The sequence below is a fragment of the Squalius cephalus genome (genome assembly GCF_949319135.1).
Source record: "Squalius cephalus genome assembly, chromosome: 11".
In the NCBI taxonomy this organism is placed as follows: Eukaryota; Metazoa; Chordata; class Actinopteri; order Cypriniformes; family Leuciscidae; genus Squalius; species Squalius cephalus.
This window is the reverse complement of record NC_137132.1, coordinates 24,950,795-24,973,271: the sequence shown is the minus strand read 5'-3', so window position 1 is coordinate 24,973,271 and position 22,477 is coordinate 24,950,795. Positions and strand designations below refer to the sequence as shown.

Here is a 22,477-nt window from a genome sequence, read left to right as displayed (position 1 = left end):
TGTGTGTGTGTGTGTGTGTGTGTGAAGGTCAGAGAAAGACGTTTTTCCTGTAGACAGATAGCGTTGTGTGTGAATGTCGAGCCCCAGAGGACGTCTTCAGTAAGTGAAAACGTTGCTTATGATTTAGCACAAGGGAATGGCAGCTTTTTGCATTGTTAAAATAAGTAAATAAACTTTTTTTAAGTCATAAACATGTGATAAACATGCTCCTTTTTAATGCAAAGCTTTGTTGTGTTCTCTGTCAGAGGTCACAAATCCATCAAATATGGAGGTAAGATTGAGGTGAACCAGATACACAAATGTTCCAAAGTTGGATGCATTAAATTGATCAAAAGGGACCGCTGAATGGATATGAATCTCCTTTGACTGCAAGACTTTTACAGAATAAAAGCAGTAAGTGAGTTTAAAGAAAACTGCAACACGAGCAAGTGGATGCTTCAGTTGGCGTTTTATCATTAAATCTGTACATTTTGATAGGTTTTAGTGGTGGGTGCTGCTGTCTTCTTGAGCTTGGCATAATGCATTATTCACTACCTGCTTCACCGTGCTTATTCTGTAAATTGAGGATGAGATGTACAGTGATGTTCATTCCATTATTCTTCTGGACTCATGGAACTTCATTGTAGATGAACAGAAACCACAGTGAACTAAAGTGTCGACTGTTTATTTCCTCTCCTTCTGTCCGTCTTCATTGTGGGCTGTGTTTGGTTAATCTCTCTCTTTTGCCATACATCTCAGCTGTAGACGCTCTGGGAATATCTTTTCACACAACATCAAACCAGGCAGGAAGTTTCATGGTTACAATCTTGTCATCCTCTCTTGTGTGTTCTGATAATAGTATTTGTGAGGTTTGCAGGCCTTTTTTGATGCTCAAAACCCATGTGGATTGTCTTTTCCCAGACTTTGTGACAGTGTGTATTTGTGACCAGTTGCATGTAGCTAGACTAACTTTTTACTGTCTTTTTGGAAAAGATATTACTGTAGATTGCAAATTCTTTTAAAATTCTTTAACCAATGTTTTAATCAGCTCAACCAGACTTGTTTGCAGGCTCTGAAAGAAACCGTTTTTTGTTCATAAAACCCTTGGACTGATTCAGTCAGCAATTGATAGAAATGATTCATGGTAATGCTGTACAGATCCTTTGGGTCCTTCAGGAATATCATAGTCTTGAGACAGATTGCTGTAGACGGTGTTTTTTTTTTTTTTTTTTTTTTTTTTTTTTTTCTGAGCTGCCGAATCGGGACCATGGTTTGTTATGCTGATGAAAACTCAATTCCACATCACATATCATTTACGTCATTTACCATCACAAGCTCACAATGTTTCAGGATTCAATTGTTCATGATTGTTTGCGTGGTTTGAAAAGCATTCTCAATTTTTGTTTTTGCAGACTTGTTTATTTCACTGCAATATGAGTATTTCAATTTACGTACACATTGTTTGTATGACTATTTACATCATTTGTGGTGTGCTAGAAGTCAAACATAGATTGTTTTAAATGTTTGTAAATGTTGAATGTTTGTTGAATGCGGAAAATTACACCGCTATTATTTAACGCTATCCATTCATGTCCTGGGGGAGAAAATGGATCCTTTTAAATGGGTCACCTCCCGGTTCCAGGATCTAATCTCTGATTGGTTTTGAGATAATACAGGGAAAATACAGGTATTTAAAAGGCTGCATTAGATAGACTGTATATTTCTTGATTCCCATGAAGGTAAGCAGCATTATCGAGTTATTTTCATGTGGTGTGTGAAATGAAGTAGTAATTTGTTGCTTTTCATAATAAATATATGGTGGATGATACTTATTGTGTATGCTGCAATTTTGTAAAAAATTAATGCATGGTGAAATGTACTGCTTCTTTGTTAATTTGACTAACATTTATTTACAGCTAATCATGGGAGCAAAACATTTACTGGTTTGTTTTGTGATATTTCTGTTTTGGGGTAAGGCTCTATCTTTTCTTTGGATTATTTTTTTTTTTTTTTTTTTTAATAAATTTTTATATGATAATATCTGTTATGTAAACACATTTCATGATGTATGAATTAATTAAAATATTTTTAAATGAATCGTTTAAATTTAAATATTTGATTATATATTATTATAACAATGTTTGGAATCTTTTTGAAAGTTTTGTTAAATGCACTTAATTAATACCATTGTCTTCTAAACATCTGGTTACAACATTTTTTTTTTTTTATGTGGAATTAATTATCTCAGTCTTTCTCTCTTGACCTCTTAAAGATGGCTGCCAGGCTCGATCTGCAGGACAAGAATTTGCCACTGCGTTTATGCAAAATTATGTACCCCCTTTTGATATGCCGCTCTTTCAGCTTTATATCACCTCTGTGAATTCTAATTGCCTGGTGAAGGTCAACGTACCTGGTCTTCGTTTCACCCAGGAGATGCAACTGACTGCAGGTCAGGGCATCACTGTGACCCTCCCCAAAGAAGTCGAGCTATCTGGCACCAAGAGGTCCCGCAATACTGCCCTCATTCAGGCAACCGATGACATAACGGTTTCCTCACTAAACTCAAAACAATACACGGCAGATACGTCCCTGGTCTACCCTATGAGTGAATGGGGCACTGAATATTTTGTGTTCACCCCTACTAATTCTCCTCCATCCATGCTGAAGGAGTTTGTACTTGTCAACGGTAAAGAGCAGAACACGGTGGAAGTGTTCCTTCGAGCGGCGGTCCGGTTCGAAGGCCGCTTGTATGGAGTCGGCAGTAAACTAGTTTTGGTGATGGACCCTTTCGAAAATGCACAAATTCAAAGCCAAGGAGACTTGACAGGAACCCGCGTGTCCTCGCAACTTCCCATCGCCGTGTACTCTGGCCACATGTGCACGTGGCGCTTTTCTAAGTGCAATCACGTTTATGAGCAACTCCTGCCGGTGCAAAGATGGGGAACTCAATTCCTGGTGGCTCCGTTTAGCATCCAGAGCCAGTTTGACAGCGTCTATATCCAGGCATCGCAGTCAACGAATGTAACTGTTCAATTTGGCCGTACTATATTAAATGATGTACTTCAGCGTGGAATGATCATAGAATACAAAATCCAGTTTCCAGATGGTCTTAACATCATTGCTGACAACGGAATCCAGGTGTTTTTTCTGTTTAATGGTGTGCGAACATCCTATAATGTGATGTACGACCCGTTTCTTGTAAATATTCTGCCCAACAACTGTTTTGGTTCTTCGTACAAGCTTGATGGGATAGCTGGCTTTGACAACCGAGCCCTGTTGATTGTGCCTACAAATGAGCAAGCAGGGATTCTTTTTGATAGCTTGCCTTTACCTGGAAAAAGTCAGTGGAGGGTCATCAAAAACAGCCAGTACTCCTGGACTGAGCTGGTTTATCAGCCTGAGGCAGGTGGGCACAAAGTAACCCATGCAAGTGCTTCTTTTGGGGTCTATAGTGTGGGAATCGAGCAAGTGAATGGATATGGAGCTCCAGCCCCATGCATTGATCCAGGTATGTCACAATTAAACACATTCCTCCTTTTGTTTAAAAAAGCTTTTAGGTTTGTTGTTAATGCAGCATAGCCAGTCTTAAAGGAATAGTTCACCCAAAAATGAAATTTCTGTCACCATTTACCTTATGTTTTTCCAAACCTGTATGAGTTTCTTTCTTCTGTTGAACACAAAATAAATATTTTGAAGAATATGGGTAACCAGACAGTTGACGATAGCCATTGACTTCCATAGTAGGAAAAAAAAATACTATGGAAATCAATGGCTTCCATCAACTGTTTAATTACCAACATTCTTCAAAATATTTTCTTTTGTGTTCAGTAGAAGAAAGAAACTCATACAGGTTTGGAAAAACATAAGGGTGAGTAAATGATGACAGAATTTATTTTAAATTTTTGTGTAAACGATTCCTTTAAGTAAATTATGTCCCTTGTATAGTCCAACAATGCATTTTTAATAGCTAACACAGCTGTCTTAATTACTTTGTTAAAACCACAGTAATCTGTTAATTGCCAAACTTTGCCACTTCAGCATCATGTGTATCATGTGTAAAACAGAAGTTTTCTCCATTTGTTGTAGTTGTGCCTCGCTCTTGCTTCAGCATCGGCTGTAGTCAGGATGAGGAGTGCCAGATGATGGGTTCCTTCCCCACCTGTGTGAAGAAACCAGTTGGAATGTGTTGGGCTATGGGCGACCCTCACTACAGTACATTTGACCAGCGTTATTTTGACTTTATGGGCACTTGCACTTATGTTGTCACCAGGAACTGTCAGAAAAATGACAGCCTTCCAGCTTTCGAAGTCTTGGCTAAAAATGAAAACCGCGGCGACATGAGAGTCTCCTATGTGGCACTTGTAATTGTGAATATCGGCGGTATCACCATCAGTGTTGAAGGTTCCGATCCCGGGAAAGTCAATGTAAACATTTTTATTCGTATTTATTGCATGGTTTTAGTACTAAACAGTATTGACAGTATTGTCTCATGTGAGAATAATAGCTTAGACCTCATAACTTGTAAGCCATTCATTTTTTAAAAAAAAAATTCAGTATTTTGTCTTGTTTTTGTCTTATCTAAACAACCTTATAATGATCAGTTTACTCAGTAAGCAAAATTGCATAAGAGATTAAGTTAAATCTTAAAAAAAAAAAAAAAAATAGTGAGGCTTATGCTTAAAACCAGAAAAAAAATATTATTCTGAAATATAATAATGTTATAATAATAGAGTATATCCATGTACAATGGTTTTTCAATCCAGAAAAAAATAGGGTGGGACTTGTTTTATTGTATTGTTGTATCGTTGCTGTTAGCACACTTTAACACACTTAAACATTGTCGCTTAAACACTGAAATATTCTATAAAAAATAAGCACATTTTGATTTCATGATGACTTCAAATACTGATAAAAGCCTAAAATATATTTTAAGAGAAAATGCTTACAATCTAGAGCTTTTTTTATTGTAAAACAAGACAAAAAATACTGACTGATCATTTTTTTGCAGTTTAATATACAATATGTTTTTATTTGTACAGATTGACCAAAGTGTGTGGAGCCTTCCTGTCATTCTTGATGATGTTGGAGTATCCATGTTCCAGTCCGGAAGCTTCATCACCATCCTTTTTTCTTTTGGGCTGAATGTCCAGTATGACTATAATCACTATCTCGTGGTCTCCATGCCCACTGCCTTCATGAACAAAGTCTGTGGCCTCTGTGGCAACTTTAATGGTGATCCAAATGATGATTTCACAATGCCTTCAAACACCCAGGCTCCCAATGCAACAGCGTTTGGCCAGAGTTGGAAAGTTCACAACTTAACATGGGATGAGGGCTGTAGAGATGACAATAGCGGCCATGAATGTGATGCTCAAGCACTTAAACAATGGGAGGGTGAAAACTACTGTGGACTCTTAATGAAGGGGGCATTCAGTCAGTGTCATTCTGTTATCAATCCTGCTATTTACATTCAGAACTGCTTGTATGACGTCTGTTTGGCAGATGGCCACAGAAACTACTTATGCAATGTCTTGGAGGTCTATTCGAGTGTATGTCAACATGTTGGGATACAACTAACCAACTGGAGAGAAGCAGCCAATTGTCGTGAGTAATAGTATGATAAGCATCTTGACTTGACATTGTTCAGCAAAATTGTGATGTTTTATTTCCGAATGTGTCTTCAGCTTACAGATGCCCTGAAAACAGTCATTATGAATTTTGTGGTAGCGCTTGTCCTTTGACCTGCGGCCTCAGGGCTCCTTTGAACTGCACTTTGCCCTGTGTCGAAACATGCGCTTGTGATCCAGGTTTTGTTCTGAGTGGATCAAAATGTGTACACTCTGCCCAATGTGGCTGTTCCTACAATGGACGCTATGTTCCCGCTGGGGAGGCTTTCTGGGCGGATGATGCTTGCCAGCGGCTTTGCCGTTGCTCCACAGAAGGTGGACGACTAGAATGCCAAGATGGAGGCTGTGGGGCTGGACAGCACTGCCAGCTGGTGAATGGCATTAGGGACTGTTATCCTGTCTCCCAAAGCACCTGTATGGCAGGGGGCGACCCCCACTACTATACCTTTGACAAGAAGTACTTCGACTTCCAGGTACTATTCAGTCCTAATCCTATCCCTACCCTTAAAGGGTTAGTTCACCCAAAAATGAAAATTCTGTCAGTAATTACTCACTCTCATGTTGTTCCAACCGCGTAAGACCTTCGTTCATCTTCGGAACATAAATTAAGATATTTTTGATTAAATCTGAGTGCTGGATCACTCCTCCATAGGCTGCTAGGTGACCAAAACTTGCTGGCCCAGAAAATGTATTAAAGAGATCGTTAATATAGTCCAAGTGACTCCAGTGGCTCAATCTTAAGTTTATCAAGCGACGAGAATACTTTTTGTGCGCAAAAACAAACAAAAATAACGACTTTATTCCACTATTCATTTCCTTCTCTCTGGGCCTCTAGTTGGTTCACGTAGTGTTTTTGCATAGCGCGTCTGTGTTACACGTCACCACGTAGGCTCACAATTGGCCGAAGCTGGTCATGTGTGTGATGCGTGGTGACGTGCAACACAGACGCGCAGCGCAAAAACACTACGAGGCCCAGAGAGAAGGAAATGAATAGTGGAATAAAGTCGTTATTTTTGTTTGTTTTTGCGCACAAAAAGTATTCTCGTCGCTTGATATACTTAAGATTAAGCCACTGTAGTCACTTGGACTATATTAACGATCTCTTTAATAACTTTTCTGGGCCAGCAAGTTTCGGTCACCTAGCAGCCTATGGAGAAGTGATCCAGCTCTCAGATTTAATCAAAAATATCTCAATTTGTGTTCCGAAGATGAACGAAGGTCTTACGCGGTTGGAACAACATGAGGGTGAGTAATTACTGACAGAATTTTCATTTTTGGGTGAACTAACCCTTTAAACCTAACCATACCCATAACTTCTCACTAAAATCAGAGGGAAATGACAGGAGAATAACACTGATGTAGAAGCATCTAACCCTGGTTGTAAACCTAAACTTGACATAAACTCTAAACTTGTCCTTCAAATCTGATTGGTTGATTTGAATGTTGTTCCAGGATTTACAAAGACATTGATGCAGGAACATGTTGCACTTGGTGAAATATAGTTGTTTTTTTTCCCACATTAAAAATATATTTTCTTCTGCTTGAATATTTCCTGTATACTCAAAGTGTCCTGGATAGACAACATAAAAAAAACTTAGCATGTAGTGTTAGATCAAAATGTCCATATGTTTGGAGGAGTACCATTTGTGTAAAATATATTCTCCTTTCAGGGAAACTGTATATATCAGTTGGTTGGAGTTTGTGTCTCAGATCCTGGACTTGTGTCATTTGATGTGCTGGTGCAAAATGAGTTTCGGGGAAGCAGAGCGGTGACATTCACTAAGTTACTGGAGATCAAAGTATACAATATCAGCATTGTTATTGATAGAGAATACAGCAGTTTTGTTACCGTAAGTTCTTGTTACATGCATTAAACCTCATGCAAACAATTTGATCTTTCCAAATAGCTTGATGTTGTCATTTAACGAGAAATTTAAGCAAAATTGGATTTCTCTTTTAGGTCAATGGTGAGCTGTTGAACCTCCCATTCAGTCTTATTGAAGGTCAGGTTTCAGTTTTCAGAAGTGGCTGGTCTGCTGTCGTTCAAACCTCTTTTGGTCTCAGAGTCACGTTTGATTGGAACAGCTTTGCCACCGTCACCGTCCCCAGCATCTACATGGGTGCCGTCTGTGGCCTCTGTGGGAACTACAATGGAAATCCAGAAGATGATCTGACCGTCAGAGGAACAACATTACCTTCCTCAGGACCGGTGGAGTTTGGTGCCAGCTGGCTTGTAGCCGAGATCCCAGACTGTGTCCATGGATGCACGGACAGTTGTCAAAATTGTGACCCGGCCAAAAAGAGCCTCTATAAAACGTCTGATTTCTGTGGGCTGCTGCGTGACCCACAGGGGCCTTTCAGGGACTGTCAAACCGGGCTGAACCCTGAACCATTTTTTGAGGATTGTGTTTACGATGTCTGTTTGTATAATGGAAGGAGAGATATACTGTGCCAGTCCATAACGGCATATGTATCTGCTTGTCAGCTGATGGGAAAAACCATCAGCCCCTGGAGAACTGCTAAATTCTGTGGTGAGACAAACACTGGCAGATTGTATCTTTCTGAGAAACCATATACAGTGTAATATTGTGTTCATACACAAGAGTTTTTGTAAGTCACTACTGTACCAGTTCCATTCATCTTAACAAAGGCCAACAAATATAAAGCAGAGCTCAAAAACAAATGTGTTAAGGATAAAAGGGTGTTTTAATACATTCAACAGAAGGGTATTAAGTTAATAATCAAATCTGACATGTAATCTAGTCTGAGGGTTGTTCAAAGGTGCCACAGACCTTATAGAGTTTTCATTGAAATGTTACTATGCTATTATACTATACTATTGTAATGAACCATTTAAAAATATATATTTACCAGTCACATGTCTGTCTCTTGTCAGGTGTTCAGTGTCCTGTTCACAGCCACTATGAGCTCTGTGGTTCTGGCTGTGAAGTCACATGTCATAGTTTGGCTCCTCCCACTGGCTGTCGTAGCAGCTGTACGGAGGGCTGTGTGTGTGACCAGGGTTTCGTCAGGAGTGGCGACCACTGCGTCCCCCTCTCTCAGTGTGGCTGTCTCTATGGCAAACGCTACTATTTGCTTTACCAACAGTTCTATCCTGGCAATAACTGTGAGGAGGTGTGCACATGTACAGCGAATGGCCAGGTAAGTGGACACGACAAAGTGATGTTAGGGAATATTCTACAGTTTTGACATTGTAATTGTGATTGGGTTTGATTTGATTTGTAAGGTTATAAAGGGCTTGTTATCTTTGAGAAAGGGTTTAGAGGAGTCATGTAATGAGAAATCATATTTTTCCTTGATCTTTTAATATAATAAGAGTTCAGTCTTCCTTCCTAGTTTATAAAGAGTATTTTAATATTAAATGCTATAATGCTATATACAGGCTGAACCTGCTGATTTGCATCTATGCATTTCAGATCATCTATTTAAAGCCATCTCACAAATCTTGCACAATACAAAAGACATGAATGCCCTGTGTTTGTTTCCACAGGTGGTCTGTAATAAGTTATCTTGTAGCCCCTATGAGAAGTGTGAGTTGATGGATGGCGTTCGCAGATGCCAGCCAATCGGGAAGGCCATTTGTGAAGCTGTTGGAGACCCACACTATGTGTCCTTTGATGGGAAGCGCTTTGATTTCCAGGGCACCTGTACCTATGTCCTGTCTCAATCCTGTGGCCTGGAACAGACCAGCCTGACCCCTTTCTCCGTCCAGGTGGAGAATGAGAGATGGTGGCCCAATCGCATAGTCGCTGTTACCAAGCTAGTGGCCTTAACCGTCTACGGCAGCACCCTCGTCGTAAGACAAAACGAGCCTCAGATCTTGGTAAGTAGAGGTTTGTCTGCTTTTGTTCTTCAGAAGCTGCTCAATGAAGCTCCCATAATGCCTGGTGATATGTGAATTTAAGGTTCTTAAAAAATGTGAAACTTTTGTTGAATTGCTGTCAATGTAGTATGACTCTAATACAACACTATTCCCACAGGTCAATGGGGTTTTGACTAATGTGCCGTACAATTCAAACAGTTTAAATGGCTCCTTGGTCCAGGTCTATTCTGACCGTAGTAACTACATCATCAAGACCGGCTTTGGCCTCCAGGTGACCTATGACCGGGTTTACAAAGTTACTGTTACCGTCCCTGGCAACTACCGTGGAAAAACCTGCGGGCTCTGCGGTAACTTTGACGGAGTCCCTTCCAATGACTTCCGCCTCCCAGATGGCAATATTACACAGGACGTGAATGTATTCGGGAGAGCCTGGAAAGTGGACGTCCCTGGAGCGGTGTGTGGGGACGGATGTGAAAGCGGCACATGTGTGGACTGTGATCCCAGACTGAAAGCCATCTATGAGAAGCATCCCTACTGTGGAGTTCTGGTTGACCCCAACGGACCGTTTGCCGCCTGTCATGCTGTGCTGAACCCTTCAGCTTATCTGAATGATTGTGTCTTTGATACGTGCGCGTCTGGCGGAAACAGCAAGGTGGTTTGCGACAGTGTGGCGAGATACGCTTTTAGTTGCCGTGCAGCCAGAGTCGTTATCCAAAAATGGAGGACAAACTCTTTCTGCCGTAAGTTTGTTCTTGAAAAAATTTTTTTTTTATGATTTCTAATTTTATAATTAATCAAATATCACATCAAAACAAAGGGATTATGTCCCATACATCTAAAAAAAATATTTTATTATATATTGTAAATATGCATAGTTGAAATGCACTACCATTCAAAATATGAGGTCGGAAAGCTCAGTAAGAATTACTTTTCTTCAGCAAAGACACACTAAATTCACATTCAATAAATTACATGTCAAAATTTATGAAGATAGTTGGCAGTTATTTTTAATTGTAATAATGTTTCACAATTTGACGGTTTTTACTGTATGTTTGATCAAATAAATGAAGCCTTGGTGAAAAGACTTCCTTAAATTGAAGAAAATCTGGGGCTAGATATGCAGTCACAACATTCTTGCTGAAATGCAATTTTAAAGGCACACTATGCAAGATTTGTACCTTAATATAACAGCTTTGAAGTCATTTCGATGGTAAACAAACTCCTAGTTGGGCGAATCATCTCGATAGCAAACCAGCAATGCAAGTTTGAGAGGTGGCGCCCCGCCAAATCTCGCAAGAATCACGACTTGCTTTATGGAACGACGTCACATACATCAACAATATATGAAGCAGCCTCTATGAAGGACACTAGCACACATTTCAGACATGAATCATGGCAGAGTCAACGAAGAAAGCGCGGTCGGAAGAGTGCAGAGACGGCTCTGCGTGAGTGGTATTTACGACAGTAACGTTAAATACAAGTACTCCACTGCGACTCTAGGGGTCGCTGTTTGACAAAAACGGAAACTGCATAGTGTGCCTTTAAAATGTGTAAAAATACTTTTAGAACTTTTATACTTTTAAATTTTATATTTTAATATTTAATATTAAATATGGCCAAAATATTCCCAGAAAAATATTCAAAATATAAATATAAAATTTCCCATTTTTATTTACTCATTTATAAATATATTATAATTACTTGTCATGTCATGTCTGGGACCCTGTTAATCAATAGATCTTGGCATATTGTGGACTTAATTGTAATATTTAGTTGCATCTATTAGTAACAGTCTGAAATTTAAACCAGTGTCTTTGCTGTTTTATCATCGTTTATTTTCTCATCCAGTCATGTAATTTCTTTCTTAATCATTAACTTCCAGCAATGGCGTGTCCAGCTCGCAGTCATTATGAGCTGTGTGCAGACGTCTGCTCTGCTGTCTGTCCTGGGATCACTACAATAATCCAGTGTCCTCAAACCTGCACAGAGGGCTGCGCTTGTGACAATGGTTATCTTTTTGATGGCCAACAGTGTGTTGAACACCAGCAATGCGGCTGCTATGAGCTGGGACGCACATTTAAGGTGATTACTATTAGTTAAACGTAGTGATGTTGGATATGCGCACATATTAGCTGTAGTGCCTATCTGGATTTCATTCTCTTTCTTGTCCTGCATATGACCGAGTTTGTTTTTTCAGGCTGGGGAGGTGGTTTACCTGAACCAGTGTGAGCAGAAGTGTCAATGTGATCCAGGGAAGGGACTTTCCTGTGAGAGAGTCAACTGTCCTAATGACACACAGTGTTTACTGAGAGCGGGAGTGTGGGCCTGTTATCACCCAGGTCAAGATAAATGTCCTTTTATTCATTTTCCTTGTGTAAGGAATCAGTAATTTATGTTATTTTTTGGTTTTGAGTATATTGTGTTTATTACCAATATGCAACTTACAGGAAAAAATGCAGACAAACAGCATCTGTAGTGTATTATTAAAGAGCAGATTTTTTGTGTGTTTCTTCTCTGTGTTTCTGCCTACAGATCCATGTCAAGACGTCCACTGTCGAGAGAAAGAGACCTGCCGATTTGAACGTGGCAAGGCCATGTGTGTGCCTCTGTACAACAGCACCTGCTGGGCGTGGGGCGATCCGCACTTCCACACCTTTGATGGATATGAATATGACTTCCAGGGCACCTGCAGATACCTCTTGTCTAAGACCTGTGGGAATCTGAGCGGACTGGTGCCCTTCTCTGTGACACAGAGCAATGAAAACCGTGGCAACCCTGATGTGTCTTATGTGCGGGAGGTGGAGGTTATTGTATATGGCAACACTCTTACTGTGGTGAACCATCAGAAGGGACTGATCATGGTAATGAATGAATGATATTTTTCAGATTTTTAGTCACTTCAGATATTTTAAAGATACAAACTCACTGTCATCTGTCAAAGTATGATTTTAAATTCATGATATGAACAGATCTACTCAGCCTGTTTGACTTTACAGCAGTGCCTTTTTTTAGCTAAATGAAGATTAACCAAAAAACAACCTCAATTATTCATTTCAGCATGTCATAAACAAAAATAAGCTTTTATTTTAGTATATATTTTTATTGATAACATACTTTTTATATTTAAATGTTAGTATATTAATTTTAATATAATATTAACTGAATACAAAAATAAAATGGTTTATCACTTCAATCCTGTTAAACAGAACCCAAAACACCCATTGACCGTAAACTATATCCAAACCACGTAATAAATAAATAATGGAAACCGTGTGGAAATTGTATTTAAGATTTGTACGATTTTTTTTAATATGTTTAAATGTATTAAAATATATTTTAAGTTTTTATTTTTCCAAGAATATTAAGCTACTTTGTGCATATTTTAAAAAGAGAATATATAAAGTAATTTCTTTTGAAATGTGGAAGTTTAAACAAAATATTTTTTATCATTTGGAAATTATTTTTTTTTTTCTGTGTGGAACATAACTGTCTTGTTTAAATTTTAAGAATACTTTCCCACAAAAATAATAATAGTCAGGAATAATATTTTTTTTTAAACTTATTTTACATTATAATATAAAAGAATAGAATAGAAGAATAGAATAGAATAGAATAGAATAGAATAGAATAGAATAGAATAGAATAGAATAGATATTTTTTGTCAACCTGGGTGGAAATTTTTCTTTAGCCAACCAAAACACGGAACAACAACTTAAGAAACAGACAGGCAGTAATAAAACAATATTAAAGTAATAAAACAGTAATTAAAAATCATAATCTCTTTAATGATTCTGATTTCTTCTGTCAGGTGGACGGTTTGGTGTTTAATCTTCCACTTGATCTTCATGATGGCCGTGTGAGGGTGCGAGAGAGTGGCAATGCTGCGCTTTTGGAAACTGATTTTGGTCTGCGCGTCTCATACGACTGGAACTCAAGGGTTAACCTGCAGCTGCCTAGTAGTTACTATGGAGTTGTGTGTGGCCTGTGTGGAAATTTCAATGGGAATGCTAGAGATGAGCTGAGAAACCCTGCTGGAAAACTTCTGCCAAGTGTGTACCAGTGGGCAAAGAGCTGGAGAGCAGAAGACAATGTCACATCTGCATGTCATGATGGCTGTGAGACTGGCTGCCCTGTTTGCTCTCCTGACATACGTGCCCTGTATGAAACAGATTCTTTCTGTGGTGTCCTTACTTCTACAGGTCTGAGTGTCTTTAGTGCATGTCATGCTAAAGTGAACCCACAGGCCTTCCAGCAAAGCTGTGTGTTCGACCTGTGCTTCAGTAACGGAGACCGAGGAATTCTCTGTCAGGCTCTGGAGACCTACGTCGCTCGGTGCCGTCAAGAGGGCGTCGTTATTACAGATTGGAGAGAGAAATTCCATTGCTGTAAGTTTGCCTAAGCACTCATAAGGCACACGTTTGTATACTTAGTCACCATGAAATCAAAATGGACAATTCTTATTTTTCAATGGAATATCACAGTGCTTATTGTAAATGATATATCCATGCACATCATTATTTTTGATTTGAATTCATTTCCATCTTCTTGTAACGATTTTTCTGATGACGTGTTTATCGGCGAATAAACAACAATCCAATTAATTTCCAATGGACAAAAATAAAGACCCGCCCTAGCTGTTTAAGAAGCCATTCTACTCAGATATACGTGACAATAGAGAAGAAAAGATCTACTATCACAACTTCCGTTTTATGCCGACTTTAACAACCCTCTACAGAGCAAGTAAATCTCACACTAGGCGACTAAATGTCTATCCGTTAGCCACTGGCTAATACATTTTTAGATTTCACTCTCCTGTGATGGAATTAAAAGGTAAGAATAAGTTTAGCACAGAGTTTCACTTGCCTACACTTGAACACATTGATGAGTGTTTGAAATCCAAGCAGCAATCTGATTGGCTAGTGCTGTACATGTTTTGATTTCAGCAAATCAGTTCAAGCAAACACAGTATAATTAATATTCATGAGCCGAGCAAACATTAGAGTGTGTTATGTTATTATTAGTAGTAGTATTATACCAGTACAATCTGTGGTAGTATTATTTAATTACCTAGTTCTGGTATGAAACTCTAGATGGTGCAGGCTGATAAGTCTTTGACTCATTTGGTAGCGATCACATTATCTACATGGCACAGCTGATTGGTTGCTGTTGCATCAGGGTCCAATCAGCTGCAGCTCAACATTCAAACATATACCAGGGTATCGCTGGCAGCAGTATGCAGCGCGCTTTCAGAAACCCTCCACCTTCCCCAGCTCCACCTGTATAGATCTGCTACAGGGTTAAATCATGTACTGTATGTTACCTGTGCAGCAGCAGCATTTCTTACATGCTCACAGCAGTGTCTGTGAATGTATTGGCAGTAGCAAGTCTCTGTACTTGCTCTGCAGCAGCGTTGCAGATCTATTCCGAAAAGACCAAATACATCAACATTGCCATATCCATTACCATGCCAGTCTCTATTACCATACCAATCTCTCGAGAGTCGTCATGACAGAATTAGTATTACTGTTATTTTTTTACAGACATACTGAATTACCAATAATGTGTCAAGCATCACTAACAGCCCATAAGATCTTACAAAATAAAATAAAAAAATGCTTGATTTACTTTTGTTTTGTTAAACGTTTAGTTGTTATGCTTTCAAATCAGTCTTTAAACCTGTGCATTCCAATGGTGATTCTGTTGTCAAGTTGAGCATTGAGGGTTACTTAACTTGAACTTTAATCATGAACCTCTTCTTGTTCTTCAACAGCTATGAGCTGCCCGCCGAACAGTCATTATGAGGCCTGTGCTTCTCCGTGTCCAGTAACGTGTCCATACCCAGATCAGCAGCGTTATTGCACTGACACCTGTGTGGAAGCTTGTGTTTGTGACAGCGGTCTTGTCCTCAGTGCTGGCGCTTGTGTGCCCACCAATCAGTGTGGCTGTTCTTTCGAAGGCGCCTACTACCAACAAGGCCAAACGTTCTGGGCTGATGATCAATGTCATCGGCTGTGCGAGTGTGACCGTAACTTGAGAGTCGTGGTGTGTCGTGAATCTTCCTGCGCCTCTGGTGAGAGCTGCTCAGTGGTTAATGGAAGACGCAGCTGTCAGCCAATGAGCTCTGCTGTATGTGTAGCGTCAGGAGACCCACATTACCACACATTCGACAGACTCCGTTTTGACTTCCAGGGCACGTGTGTGTATCAGTTGGCGGCCCTGTGCATTGATAAAGAGGGTCTTGTACCTTTTAATGTGACCATTCAGAATGAACATCGTTGGAGCAGAGCAGTGAGCTTCACTAAAACTGTCAATGTGTCTGTGAATGGATTCACCATCACGATGACCAGAGAACATCCGTATCGAATACTGGTGAGTATGCAATATACTTACACACCTTATACACTAGTGGGGTTGAGAACCGTTCTTGTTTAGAATTAGTTTCATTAAAAAAAAAACTGGTTCTATCAATGATTCACTCACTTTCATTCAGAACACTTTAGCATTTTTTAGCATTTAGCATCAGTGTATCAAATCCATTCAACGCAACGCAAACTTTGATTCAGAATTAGTTAATCAAAAACATTCAGTGTAGACCATACAATCCCTTAACGACTCTTCTGATCTTGTTGATTGTAGTTATATAGCACTGTTATATTGCAGTTCAAGCTAAAATTAGACAAAGAGTTTTGTCAGTAGAATTTTATACAAATTATGACATATGATACCATATATATATATATATATATATATATATATATATATATATATATATATATATATATATATATATATTAGCATTTTTATAAAATATAAAAGGCCAATTAACCAAATGTGTTTTATTCTCTCTTTAGGTAGATGGCCAGTTAGCAGAACTTCCCTTTTCGATGCGAGGTGTGTTTGTATTTTATTATATATGTGGTAACACTGCTGTGTTGAAGACAGACTTTGGTCTCCAGGTGACCTTTGACTGGTCCAGTGTGGCTAAGGTCACTTTGCCTAACAATTACAGCGGCGCAGTGTGCGGCCTTTGTGGGAACTTCAACGGTGTTTCTCAGGATGACCTTGCAATGCGCAATGGTATGATGGCACCCAATGCCAGTAGTCTGGGACAGAGCTGGCAGGTTGCCGCAACACCTGAATGTTCATCAGATGGTTGCCTTGGCACTGGATGCTCAACCTGTCCTGCCACCCAGAGGGAGATCGCCCGGCGCTATTGTGAGATCATCACAAACCAGACAGGACCTTTCAGAGCATGTCACGCCCAGATTGATCCTGGATCTTATCTAGAGGATTGCATATTCGACACCTGCAACTTCGAAGGACATCAGGCTGTGTTATGTGACGCGGTGGCAATCTATGCTTCTGAATGTCAAAGTCAAAGTGTCACAATTCACCCGTGGAGAAATGCTACTTTCTGTCGTAAGTAATTGACTGATTTTCTATAAGTGCCCCTATTTATGCTATTTTAAAGGTTAATAATAATGATTAAATGCTTTAAATTTGTTTTGGAGGTCTCCAACAATAGGTTTACATGCATCAAAGGTCAAAAAACACTTTAATTTTCTCATAATATACATTGGACATCACAGTTTGTTTGAAGATTCAGTTTATTTAAAACCCTTCCTTTCCGAGAGCCTACTCTGTTCTGATTGGCCAGAATGCCTAATTTGTTTTGATTGATGCAGAATCAAATCCCTGACCATGCTCTAATGTTAACAATTACAACACTGATCAAAATACAAAAACTGACTGAAATAAAAAATGAACAATGTCTCCAACCCTGTCTACCACAGCTCCGTCCTGCCCACCCAACAGCCACTACAACCCCTGTGCCCCAGGCTGTCCCGAGACCTGCGTTAATCTCTCTGAGCTCAACTGCAGCAGACCCTGTGCTGAGGCCTGCCAGTGTGATCATGGATACATCTTGAGCGGCCAAACCTGTGTGCCACAAGCAGAATGTGGCTGCTTCTATCAGGGACGTTATTACAAGAAACACCAAATGTTTTACGTCCATGAGCAGTGCTTGGAGCTGTGCAGGTGTGGGGAAAATGGAACCGTTTCCTGCCAGACATCAAGTTGTGGCCCAGGGGAAGCTTGCAGGGTGATGAATGGAGTATTAGGATGCCACCCTGTCAGTTACGGAAGATGTGTCGCCACTGGTGACCCTCACTATTTTTCTTTCGATGGTAAGAGGTTTGACTTTCAAGGCGCATGCGCTTATACACTCGCTAAGGCATGTGATCGGAACAGAGGGCGGCTGGTGGATTTTTCTGTGGACACCAAGAATGAGCAGATTGGAAACATAGGAGTTTCTGTCATCAAGAACTTGACTGTGAATGTCTACAACTTGACAATTAGCATCAGACGAGGTGAACGCTGGAGAGTCATCGTAAGTGTTCATCTAGTTTGGCCTCAGTAAGAAATTACTTTTATTCAGCAAGTATCCATTATACTGATGGTTTAAAAAATTTCGGTTTCAAATAAATGCTGTTCTTTTGAACTTTCTATTAATCAAAGAACATATATATATATATATATATATATATATATATATATATATTAAAAAGTGTATCACAGTTTCCACAAATAAAATATAAAGCAGCACAACCATTTTCAACATTGACAATAAGAAGAAATTATTCTTGAGCAGCAAATCAGCATATCAGAATGATTTCTGAAGGATCATGTGGTACATCTTTGCCATCACAGGAATAAATTACATTTACAATATATTAAAATAGAACAGTTATTTTAAATTGTAATAATATTCCACAATATTACAGTTTAAACTATATTTTTGATGAAATAAACTTTTGAACAGTAAAACTTTTGAACAGTAATGTATACACCACTGTATAAAATAATGCATATATGCAAAAAATTAAGATAAAATATGAATAAATGATTAATAAGTAACCAATATGAAAGAAACTAATAATAGAAAATAAAATACATAATATGTGCTGATGGTTCACTTGTTTCTACTTATTAAAAATTAAGCTGAAATCATGTTTGCTGTTGGTTCTCTTTGACAGGTAAATGACGAGTTTGTGAACCTGCCTACATCACTTGGCCATCAAGTCACCATTAACCAGGTTGGTTTCACAGTTGTAGTGCAAACTGATTTCGGCTTGAGAGTTCTGTATGACACCGGTTACCATGCAGAAGTCCATGTACCCTCAAACTATCAAGGCAGCATGTGTGGCCTTTGTGGCAACTACAATGGCAACCCAGCCGATGACTTCTTGTTGCCCAATGGGACCCAAAGCTCCAGTGTAGATGCATTCGGACAGGCGTGGGCATTGCCAGCAACTGGTGTTCAGTGTGGAGACGTAGAATCTCCGAAGCAGTGCAATCAGACCGAAACCGAGAGATACCGCAGAGAAGATGCCTGTGGCCTTATGGCAACTGCCGCTGGTCCATTCAGTGCATGTCATGCTTGGGTGAATCCTCAGAACCATGTGATTAACTGTGTATTTGACATGTGTATTATGGATGGAGACAGAGCCATGCTATGTCAAAATCTTCAGGCTTATGCCATTATCTGCCAACAAGCAGGGATACCAATCATGCCATGGAGAAACAGTTCATTCTGCTGTAAGTTTGTAAAGCTAATGCTGTTTTTCTTTTTATCACTTTATTTAAGCTTTGTATCATATTCAATTTGTTATATATACATATAACCAGTGTTGAGAAAGTTACTTTTAAAAGTAATGCGTTACAAAATTGCGTTACTCCCTAAAAAAGTAACTAATTGCGTTACTTAGTTACATTTTATGGAAAGTAATGCATTACATTACTTTTGTGTAACATTTCCTGACCTTTTTCTGACATATTTAATATTGCAGGTTTGCGTAGTTTGCATTTGACTGTTTTTGTTCATTTTGAGGAATACTGAATCTGTTTTTGTGCAAGTGAAATTAATAAATAATGCTTGCATTTAGTATAGAGCTACAATAATCATCATGTCTACACAGTGCCACAATGTGCCTCTGCACTTACTGCCTGCCAGTCAATACATGGGAAAACAAAATAACTTGCATTACTTATTTGAAAAAGTAACTTTTTTAAAAGATATTTTGTCGTAAATTTAAAAGTAATGTTGCTTTATTGTTTGAAAAAAGCAATCTGATTATGTAACTTGAATTACTTGTAATGCATTACCCCAACACTGCATATAACTATATAAATAAAGTAAATAAACTATCTTTCAAAGGTTTTAGAAGAATTTAGAAAAAATTCACATTGACAGTAAAGAGATTTATAATGCTACAAAAGATTTATATTTCAATTAAATACTGTTCTTTTGAACTTTCTATTAATCTACGAATCCTGAAAAAAATGTATATTGCCACAAAAATATTAAGCAGCACAACTGTTTTCAACATTGATAATAATAAGCAATGTTTCTTGTGCATCAAATTTGCATATTAAAAGGATTTCTGAAGAATCATGTGACAGACTTCTTTTCAAAACAGTAAAAAAAAAAAAAAAAATCTCCAACTCTAAATTTTAGTGTATATATAACCTCTGATATAATGCATTTTATTAATATATATTTGTGCATTTTCTTTCTTTAAGCGGCCGATTGTCCAGCTAACAGTCACTATGTACAGTGCTCTAATAACTGTGCCAACACCTGTGCCAGTCTTAGTGGGTCCTACAGCTGCCCAAATATCTGCATGGAAGGCTGTCAGTGCAATGAAGGTTTGCTTTCAGATGGTGATAAGTGTGTGTCTGTGGGAGACTGTGGATGTGTCCATAATGGCAAATACCTAAAGGTGGGATTTATTGCTTTTCTTAAATCCATCAATGATCGTTTCTGTGTCTGATAAGAGCTGCTTATCCACTTTTTTACAAACCGTTGTCACATATTCTATGATTCTCCAAATTAACTGCCAGCCATTTTAATGTCTTTTTAGAAATATTTAAATAAATCCATTGTTCAGTGTCTTTTGATTAACTCGAAACATTGTTCAAGCTGACATGTGCAATTTCTGCAGAATAATGATAATATCATCCTACCTATAATATCCTACTTGAAGTTGTCTGTTTATATTAAACTGAGATAAGAAAGTGTATTTTAACACACACACACACATTCATATACTGCATTTCAATAATAAATGTGATGGTGCAGGGAACTATGGGTAAGCTTTTCTCTGCTCTGTCCTCTTAGGTTGGCGAAGTCTCGGTGACTGACACCTGCGACATGAAGTGTGTGTGTCATTCCGCAGGGGTGCTGGAGTGTGTGAAACAAGCCTGTGCCAGAGGAGACATCTGTGACGTTCAGGGTGGCAAACGAGATTGTTACCCTGATCAAGGCCACTGTGTATTTGATGCAGATGACCAGTTGCAGTCATTTGATGGTGTAAAGGGGACGGTCAGCCGGCTAGGAGCCTTTCAAATGGCTTTCTTATGTGATCAAGAGTCTCATGACTGGTTCCGTGTGGTGTTAGATGCACTTGCATGTGCCAGGAATGATCCTGGTAAAGTGACAATGGTCCACGTCTTCTTCCAGGACATGATCATCACAGTCAACAATCGTCGGCACAGCTGGGTCAGTGGAATATGTTTTTAAATATTATAAATAAAGCATTATTTTTTTGTGGTACATTAACCATAGTCTTAAAATATAATATTTGATTCAAAGAAATAAAAAGTGCTGGTGACAGAGAAACTGAGAAAGTATTTCTCTTATTGAAACAGGTGAATGGAAAGAAGGTCTCATATCCCTTTATGCCTGAAGAGGGGGTGTCAGTCTCATACAGAAATGAGGCTGTGGTCATTGAGAAGATGTCTACCATGAGACTGACTTACTCTGCCACTGGAGGGGTCGTGTTATCTGTAAACAGAGACCTGACAGACAAAGTTTGTGGCGCTTGTGGCAACTTTAATGGAGACACTGCAGATGATTTGAGAACTTCTGATAGGAGAAACTCCACTATGATGTCTCTGGTTGTATCATCCTGGCAGGCTGAAGACTTCTTTACATGGTAAGTACTTTACGTATATTTTTTGACAATAACAAAATATGCTAGTTTTGTCACCTAAAGCCATGTAATTGTGCTGCCTTCATCTATGGACATTGTAAAACAAACACATCACATTCTTCAAATGTAATGTCAATGGCTAACCTACTACTCCTCTTATGCTTTTATTACAGTGATGTGTAACAAACCTGGGCAAGATTTTGTTACCACAGAGATTTCTAATAGAGAAATTGTAAATTGTATTTAATTGCACATTGGGGTTTTAGAATGATGCTTTGGTGTAAACTGAATGAATTCTACATACTCTATGTTTTTAGTCTGATCGTATTTCTGCACATGATTTAAGATTATGCACATTAAAATACATGTCTGAAATCTACTTCCAAAATTGTGATTGTTTTTCAGATTACTTTTCATCCTGATTAAAAAGATATGTACAGAAAGCCCTGGTAGATGGCAGCAACCAACAATTCCTTACTTGAATGTCTTTTTTTCCCCCACGCCTTTCTAAACACCCAGTCTGCGTCAAACGTACCATAATTAATTTGAGCTAATATGTCTTTCAGCCAAGTATATCACATAGCTTATTCAATATTAATGAGCAAATGTTTTCAGTGTAGTAATTCTGAGAAAATAAAAAGTTACTTCGCACAATCGACATTTCTTCAGATGAAGTGTTCGTCACTTCGGCATCTACAATGCAATACTGAATGATTCTGAATTTCACTCTGATATGTGCTGTCAATGTGAGTACGGATCATTACAGAACAATTTCTACACATTAAATCTGAGACGCATAAAAAATCTTAAAAAATCTTGACTGAATAACCCCAGAGCAAGTTTTACTTCGATTACATCACCATCAGAATTGATGCTGTTCAAAAGTGAAAGTAAAACCTTGTGCAGCGCTCGGATGCTTCTCTCAGCTGTCGGTCCACGAATTGATAGCTACAGAAACTGTGTCCAATTACAATCGTAACCTCGGTTCCCTGAGAGACGGGAATGAGACATTGCGTCAGATTGACGCTGCGGGA

The 22,477-nt window shown here is 38.8% G+C and overlaps 1 protein-coding gene across 1 annotated transcript; it reads left to right on the top strand.

The window, feature by feature from the left end:
• The first annotated feature begins 1,899 nt into the window (after positions 1-1,899).
• fcgbp (Fc gamma binding protein) lies at positions 1,900-22,005 on the top strand. Its single transcript, XM_079887147.1, has 21 exons — positions 1,900-1,950; positions 2,252-3,487; positions 4,066-4,403; positions 5,019-5,583; positions 5,664-6,117; positions 7,671-8,137; positions 8,503-8,768; positions 9,118-9,450; positions 9,608-10,190; positions 11,333-11,532; positions 11,648-11,789; positions 11,983-12,311; positions 13,259-13,835; positions 15,221-15,819; positions 16,302-16,869; positions 17,244-17,839; positions 18,486-19,047; positions 20,032-20,231; positions 20,630-21,010; positions 21,160-21,446; positions 21,617-22,005. The coding sequence occupies exons 1-21, from the start codon at positions 1,902-1,904 to the stop codon at positions 21,624-21,626; spliced, it is 8,742 nt and encodes a 2,913-aa protein (XP_079743273.1). The 5' UTR covers positions 1,900-1,901; the 3' UTR covers positions 21,627-22,005.
• The last annotated feature ends 472 nt before the right edge of the window (positions 22,006-22,477 follow it).